Below are 8629 nucleotides of genomic sequence, written 5' to 3' on the forward strand. Positions count from 1 at the left end.
CAGCTCTGGACAGCTAGCAAGTTAGCACACTATAATCTATTCTCAGTAGTAAATGAAACTGACAGCGTGCTAACTAGCTCGCAATCCAGATCAGTGGGGCACTCATGGTCTGTACCCAGAGTTTAAATAGTCACCTTGAATTGAATTGAATTGATATTTGGCTTGATTACCAAACATTTCCACACGGAAGTGCTGTGGTTCTCAAAAGTAGTAAATGTGTGGATTATTTAAGTGGCTTTTCTGTTTTAGAACATTCTTGTATTGAATATTATTGAATGTGTTGCAGCCTTAGTCTTTACATTGGTGACTGTGCATCTATTATGTCAAAAATAGAAAAGGCACACACACAAACATAGACTAGCACATAACACCTGACAACATGCACATACCTCTGCCTGCCCAAATATATCTCAGTATTCTACCATGTTGACCCGTTTGTTTCTGTGGCTTTGCGTCTCCTAGCAACCAGAACAAGTGGTAAAGGAGGGACGACAGTGGGAGTGTGGAGAGAGGTAGAGGGAGAGAGGGAGAGAGGCATGCATAGAAATACAGCAGATTCAGACTGGTCTGAGACAGGAGGAGACAGACAGAGATATGATGTGTATGTTAGACTGCTTGTGTCTGTCGGACGCAGAGGACGAGCGGCTTCTGCTCTCAGGGATGCATAATCTGTGCATAATTTCCTCTGCAAAGTGCTCTAGCTACAGTAAAGGTCTAATGTAGTCTCACAGTCTCACTGTCGCGGCCTCCCACGGGGCGTCTGTAATAACATACTGTACCGTCTGAGGCCCAGCATGTACTTCATCTGTCTTGCTGTACTCTAATGGTTAAGGTTCCCTTGACAAAAGACAGTGAGGTTCCAATTAGCAGCTGTAGTTTCATACATTCAGTCAGAGTAGCACAGGCTATTAGCTAAAACCCACATATCAGTGCTACAAATCCACATTTTGCTTCATTTAAGTATGTACTTGAAACATATAGATGAATTGAGACAAGAGAATACAGTGAAGTGTCTGCCCGACCTATCAAATTGTATTGATATATTTATTGATGTATTTTGGCCATACTCTCCTCATAGCACATAGTTTGTTGTCATACCCAGGAGAGATGGCCAATCAGTGTCTGAAATCTGAAAGCTGTAGCCATCCTAGAGTACACACTTAAAAAAAAAGATGTTTCTTCAATGGTTCTCTAGTAAGGAAAATGCTTCTATATAGAACCATGAACATTTAAAGAAACCTTTGCAGGATTAAAGGCTTCTTTGCATTGTGAATGGGTTCTTCAGATTGATGTAGAACATGTTGTATATGGTTCTTTATAGCATCTTTTTGAATGACCTGTAGAACCAAAACAAGCTATAGAGCACCAAAAAGGGTTCTGCAAACTTGGCACTGTAAATACTGGAGAGCCCTTTTTAAAAAGGTTCTATATAGCACCATCTTCAGCACATTCTCCATCAATCTGAAGAAGCCTTTTATGATGCAAAGATCCTTTTAATAATGCACAGGGTTCTTTGAGTGTTCATGGTTCTATATAGAACTATTTTCTTTACTAAGGAACCCTTGAAGAACTATCTTTTTTAAAATGTGTACTCTAAGATGCCTACAGCTTTCAGAAGTTTGCCAGTTACACTGTGTGTGAAGCTATATGCTAGTAGAAAAATCTGGCAAAAAAAAATAAAGAACCCTTGGAGAAGCATCTTTTTTAAGTGTATACAGTACACATCAGACAGTCTATGGAGACTGAGACTACCTCATTGTACAGATGACAGTAATCTCCCTCCCTCTCCCTCTCTCCATGATGTAGATGCAGAGCGTTATGTATGAGCTGATGTCGGAGCTGAATGACCGCAGTGAGGACCTGGAGCGGCAGATGTTGAGTCTGGAGCGGCGGGTGGAGCAGCTGACAGCCGGATTCAGCGCACTGCCCGCCCACCTGTCGGCCACACTCAGTGCGCAGCACGCCGCGCTCGTCCACCTGCTCCAGGAGCGAGACGCCAAGGCCCTTAGCCCTGTCACGCCTGCTCCACTCCTTACACCTGCCCCTGCCCCTGCCCCTGTCCCGACAACAACCGTCCAAGCAGCAACCTCCAAACCCCCTGCAGAGGACAGCCCCAACACCAGCACCTCCAGCTGCTGAGAGAGGGGCAGAGCCTCAGCCAAGCTGGGGAGAAATGCATGGGCGTTTGAGTGTGGAGTCTGGATGAAAGAAATGTGTGGGCGCGAGAACTCAGAAGTGTGGAACCTGGCTTAGAGAGCGAGGATGGGGCCTCAACCAAGCTAGGAAAAAGTGCATGGGTATTAAGATGTGGAAACTGGCTATGGAGGGGTGTGGAGGGTCAGAGCTTTGGCCGAGCTAGGGAGAGGTATAGGTATCAAAGGAATAGCTTAACCAAATGTTGCTAACATGGCTAACAGCCAATGACAGCTACACTATGTCCAAAAGACAGTAGATGTTGGAACATTGTTGTAAGGATTTGATTGCATTCAGCCACAAGAGCGTTAGAGATGAGGTCAGTATTAATGTTGAATGATTAGGTATTGGATGGAGCTCTATCACTGCAGTGCTCCACAGCCCAATGCTGGGGGGCTTTTTACCCCTCTTGACCCTTGGCGTTGAGCATGGTGCTCATTTGTGGCTCCCATTTTACGGTCAGTGCTTTTCTATGGAGGCTATACAAGCTGTGTGCAATTGAAAGCCTGCATCAGCAATGGGGTGCACCTCAAAGTCGCCAATTTCACTTGTGGACATAGTGTAGTAGCCACCAATTAGTATGATTCTATTTGCTTGCTAACACTAATTCCTGGCTATTTGCTTTCATTCAATGTTAGCAGCATTAGCTTTGCTGGCTGAGCGATTCCTTTACGGTGTGGAACCTGGCTGAGGGGGAAAGAGCGGGGTGCTCAGCCAAGCTGGGGAGGAATGTGAGGGTATTAAAGCATGGAAAATGGATAAAAGAGAGAGAGGAATCGGGTTCGGAGGAGCGAAGAGAGGTTGTGAACGAAGTAATGAATTGCAGGGGGAGATAAGAAGGTGATGAGAGGGAAGGTGTAGGGAGGTGGGAGAGTGAGTGAGGGAGCACGAGAGAGAGAGATAAGAGGCAGTAATTAAATGAATGGCAAATACTTTAATGGAATCTGCACTAATTAGAGGAAAATGCGTTTCTCCCTCCATCAGGAAAACTAACTGCAGTGACTTTGTATCTTTACAACGTATTTTCTATCTAACTGCTAATTGTGTATTAACGAGCATCCCTTTAACGAGAGTTCTAATCAATACCACATAACTAGTGGCACTCGGCACGAAACACGAAATAACAACAAAAAAAAACCTCGACACACAGACACACGTGATGCCTGCCCTTACAGACACAGGATACAGGATCTGCACGCGCCCCTAAGGCCCCAGTGCAAAAACACTGTGTGTCAGAGGCATACACACACACACACACACACACACATACAGACACTCGAATGATGCACTAAAGCCACATGGAACACTGCCAGACAGCTCGTTCCTCAAGGAGAAGACGCTTACCTGTGCAGGAACGCTATGAAGAAACTGCCATACTTCATGTAATTCCACATGGAAGACGATATACACTGTTATCATGAATGTATACATCCAAGAACACATGCACTCTCTTACTGTCTGTCCTGCATACAAACATACATATATACATACATACATACAAACATACCCTCACTGGCCACCTTGTTTGGTAGAACTACCTTGTATATATAGTCATTGTCCATTTTATCGAGTCAACTTACCATATTGATGCTCTTTATAGTTTTATAATCAGGTTTTTTTTGCCCTTTTTCACCCTGTTCTTCAGTGGTCTGAAGAACCACTGAGCAAGTATTAGTCGGGTGGTGGATCAGTGGCAGCACTGCAGTGACTCTGACGTGGTACTGGCATTGCAGTGAGTGTGTGAGCTGAACAGAGTGGATCACAACAGTGTTGCTTGAGTTTTCTGTCTTTTGTGGCGCTTTCATGCTGGACGCACTTTCATGAACCTCTTGGGACCCAATGTACATGTGTGAGAGTTTAAAATGCAGTACATGCAGTCCATGTTATAACTGTGTTAGCTGGACTGTAGAATGTTTTGTCTGCGTCACTGAACTTTCATTCTGTTTTGTCTCAAGCTTGCTGACTGCTTCATTATTTCACTCCCTCTTTTTATGTAAGATTTGAGCATTTGGAGACCTCTCTGGCAGAATTATGTAATTGCCTGCAACAAGAATATTTTGCAGTGTGGGTTGTGCTTTGGGCCTTGACAAGTGGGGAAAATCTGACTTTTGCAGGTGCGTTGAAAGAGTGGACGGAGAAAATTAGTCAAACTTGGTGAAGGACGTGATGTGAGCAAATGATCTATTGCTGTCAACATATCTTCATCAGTATAATGTTGATTTTGCATTTGAGACCTAAACATTGTGTCAGACCTTCTTTTTGAGCCTTTTAATACATGAAGATATATCATGTACACCAAAAACCTTCCGCCGAATCTGTCCCAGTCCCTCTGACTTTTAAATAATTCTTTTAGGCCTTATAGGCAGACTTGCAGTAATTATCAGTAATGCTACGTCTTTCAGTTTTAACAAGAACATAGTGCTGCTTTAAATACGGCACCTGTTAAGCAAGTTTTTAGTGGGCAGAGGCCAGAAACATCCATCTATCCATCCATTTTCCAAGCCGCTTCTCCCTCAGGGTCACGGCAGAGTGCTGGAGCCTATCCCAGCGGTCATCGGGTGGAAGGCAGGATGGCCAGAAACATACTTCACATAAGTAATTTGGATGCTTCAAGCTATGCATTTTCACGCGGTAGCTTTCTAAAATATGTCACAGTGCAATTCATCACTGCCAGTGCTAGTTGCATTCTAAGTGTTAGGGCAAGGGGCATCAAAGCAAAAGCCATACCTAGCCAATCACATAAACATACACTTGATGTATGATCACCTCTTTATTCGGATAGAACAGTCAACAGCTCACACTCCTGTACTGTCTGCATGTTTAGTTGTTGTGGATGTTGGAATGGAAATATGTTTAGGCCTAAGGTTAAATGTCAAATGTCTCCCTGTTCTCTGTGTAGTGCACTATGCATGTCATGAAGCAGCTTCTATATCCAAAAAGTGCATTGAATATCAAATAGAAAGCCATTAGTCTCAGCCATTAGCTGGATAATTCCCTATCTAACATTTAGAGCACTGTTTGGTTATAGAAGCCAAGCCGTAGTTTCAAGATCTATGTTGTGCACTTTAAAGGAAAGAAGGAGCCATTTGAGATTCAGCTGTTGTTAACTGAATGTTAAATTTAGTGTTGTGGTGGCATCATGGCACATTTGCATCTGACTCTGGTGTCACCAACCAAAAAATATCCAGCAAGCAGAATCCTGTGGCCAGCAACTGACCACTGACGAAGGACTAGTACAGGGGTCGGGGGGCCAAATGTTAAGAAGAGCCGTTTTGTCCTTTCAACATCCAACCATGTTGGGAGCCACAATGTTTTATGTCCGTTTTTCCACCTCGGCTGTAAATATGTCTCAGTATGTGCTAATATATTAGTATAGGATAAAAAAATATATATTTCGAATTATATATTTCGAATTATATAAACGAAGACACACTTACTTTGCTCTGCTTTATGCTTTAGCTCAGCTACAGCCACTTTTCTCGCATCTCCAGCAGGAAACCTTTTCTCAGAAGTGAATTCGTTTTTTGTAATATGTCTCATTTGATTTTGTACGAGGCTTAAGTTGCTTCTCATTGGCCAGCTTCTTATTCATGTTTTCCCGTTCCACCTTAAATGGTGCCAGAGGCGCCAGGATGTACTGCTGCACCATTTAAGGTGGAACGGACAGCTTTGCAACTTTTTAGCGTTTGACAGTTGCAGATTAAACGTATCAGGAAATCAGCTGGAGTGCAAATAAGTCCATTTGTCTCCAAATTATCGATGTTCATTTTAAATCTTTCTCTTTGCCTTTTCATAAGCTACTAGCTAGGCAAGACTATTGTCAGTGTTGCTATGAGACCAGCAGTCTGCGCAGCAATCGTCAGGGTCAAAGGTCAGTGAATTAGCAGATATAGGCTACATTACCTCCAGCGTTTAAGACCATTAATTGTTAAAACTGTTGAACTATCAGCAGAGCTTTATTTTTTTCTGCAAAGGAGGATTATTTTATTTTTACCTACTGCTGTGGAGCCACGACAGGGCAGTAAAAGAGCCGCATGTTGCTGCCCGCTGGACTAGAGGATGACTAACAAATTGTGCAGCAGTCGTTTCTAACTTCTACGAGGTGGACCAACGAGGTGGGTGTGTCTAATAGAATGGACAATACGTGGACACATTATTTAAAAACTCAAGCAGCTGATCTACTCATGCCATCACATCGCTTGTCAGTGTCACTACAGTAATGAGATCAACCACCTTGCTCACTGGGGGTCCTGACTGATGAATGGGTTCTGTATAACTACAAAGTGGAGTTGATAAAATGGACAATGAATGTAGATCCAAGGTACCTAATAAAGTGACCAGTGAGTGCACATACATATACATACACATACACATTCTCTAATTATACCTGCTACCAAAGTGCTCTGTCTATAAAGGTGACTGGAACTGGAAGGTGTGGCAAAGTGAGGGAGGCGGTGAAAGCAATCGGAAGGATATAAATAAAAAAAAATAATCGTTGTCTAAGAATGTTATAATGAAAAAGGGACAAAACTCTGGATCTGGATGGCACTTGTAACCTGCCTAAAAGATAAAGACTCACAGCCATTTAAACGAGGGGAAACTGAAGCCAGTCGACATACATACAGAAACTGCCCAATCAAGGTGGAACGTAAGCGCTGCTCACAAGAAAATAACTGTAGAATGAGAGTTAGTCTTTCTGTGAGTGGACTTTAACCTGTTATCATGGTGTCTTGGAAATAAGAGACTATTTTACTGCTGACCCCATTTCTACTGAGACCATTTTGGAGAAAACTGTCTCATAGTGACATCCTGTGGCCGGAATACTGAATTAAACTCGCTTGGAATAAAAAAAATAAATAAAAATGTACATTATTATGCTGTTAACTGAAACCTAGCTTTGTATCGCTCAAGTTTTTTTTACCATTAAGGATTACTAACGCAGTTCTAGCTGATATTTACTATTATGATACTACTATAGCATTCTTCTCATTCGTCATGACAATTATGATCGCTATATCAGTACCAACTTTAATAACATTAACTATTGATAAGGGAGGTGCAGTTTAAGGTTGAAATTATTTTGTAATTTTATTTTAACAGAGAGAATTAATAAAGTATATATCTATATAACATCACTGTGCCTACGTTTTGGTCTTTTTTTGTCCTCATCCTTACTGCAATGATTGATGCTGGGTGTCTGTATTTAGCGGGGATTCATCATGAGGCCCTTTGTGAAAGTGAGCTTATCACTGCTGTCAGAAGAAAACCTTGTATCTCCATTTTTGACATTTTTCAGTTTTTGACATTGTTTGAAACTGCCTGTTGTTCTTTACATTGTGTGCAAATGTCATGAAGAATGGACCAAAAGAAATGGCCCGAAACGACTTTGAAACAATTCTGGTTCCATTGACTTACATTAAAAGTAAAGTAGGTTTTTTCCTTCTCCTGTAAAGTTACCATTTTGGAGATATAAGGTTTTGTTCTGCCAGCGATATTTTACTTTGAAATTATAAAATAGAAAAACAAGATAATAATTTACATAGAAATGACTGTTTTGGATCATTAAGACTTCTTTTGTTATGTGGTTTTGGTTATAATTAAGTGCATTTTATGCTGAATTTTCAATACTGTATCTAGATCTATTGCTTTAGAGTTGATTGTATGTGTTGGGTGTTTCGTCTGGTCAGAGGAAAGAAGACAAGGAAAGTTGGTGGTGGAATGAGGAAGTCCAGGAGAGTATTCAGAAGAAGAAGGCAGCTAAGAAAAAGTGGGATAACCAGAGAGATGAAGGAAGTAGGCAGGAGTACTGTGAGGCTAGTCGCATAGCGAAAAGAATGGTGGCAAAGGCAAAGGCTCTGACCTATGATGAGCTGTATGAGAGGCTGGACAGTAAAGAAGGAGTAAAGGACTTGTATTATTTGGCTAAACAGCGAGATAGAGCTGGAAAGGATGTACAGCAGGTTAGGCTGATCAAGGATAGAGAGGGAAATGTACTAGTGAGTGAACAGAGAGTGTTGAGTAGATGGAAGGAATACTTTGAAGAACGAATGAATGAGGAAAACGAGAGAGAGAGGAAGACAACGGGGGGAGAGATAGTGGATCAGGAAGTGCAGAGAATTAGTAAGGTGGAAGTGAGGGCAGCTTTAAAAAGGATGAAGAATGGAAAGGCAGTTGGTCCAGATGACATACCTGTGGAGGTATGGAGATGTTTAGGAGAGAAGGCAGTGGACTTTTTAACCAGGTTGTTTAACAAAATCCTGGAGAGTGAGAGGATGCGGGATGAGTGGAGAAGTAGTGTACTGGTCCCCATTTTTAAAAACAAGGGTGATGTGCAGAGCTGCAGTAACTACAGAGGTATAAAGTTGATGAGCCACACCATGAAGGTATGGGAAAGAGTTGTTGAAGCAAGGCTAAGGTGAGAGGTTCATATCAGTGA

The 8629-nt window shown here is 42.1% G+C and overlaps 1 protein-coding gene across 1 annotated transcript in view; it reads left to right on the forward strand.

The window, feature by feature from the left end:
• kcnn3 (potassium intermediate/small conductance calcium-activated channel, subfamily N, member 3) overlaps window positions 1-5889 on the forward strand; it is a 130330-nt gene extending 124441 nt beyond the window's left edge. The window contains exon 10 of the mRNA XM_017702026.2: window positions 1807-5889. Within this exon, the coding sequence (XP_017557515.1) occupies window positions 1807-2139 (333 nt within the window). The 3' untranslated portion in view covers window positions 2140-5889. The remainder of the gene's footprint in view (window positions 1-1806) is intronic.
• The last annotated feature ends 2740 nt before the right edge of the window (window positions 5890-8629 follow it).

The sequence above is a fragment of the Pygocentrus nattereri genome, chromosome 3 (genome assembly GCF_015220715.1).
Source record: "Pygocentrus nattereri isolate fPygNat1 chromosome 3, fPygNat1.pri, whole genome shotgun sequence".
Classification (NCBI taxonomy): Eukaryota; Metazoa; Chordata; class Actinopteri; order Characiformes; family Serrasalmidae; genus Pygocentrus; species Pygocentrus nattereri.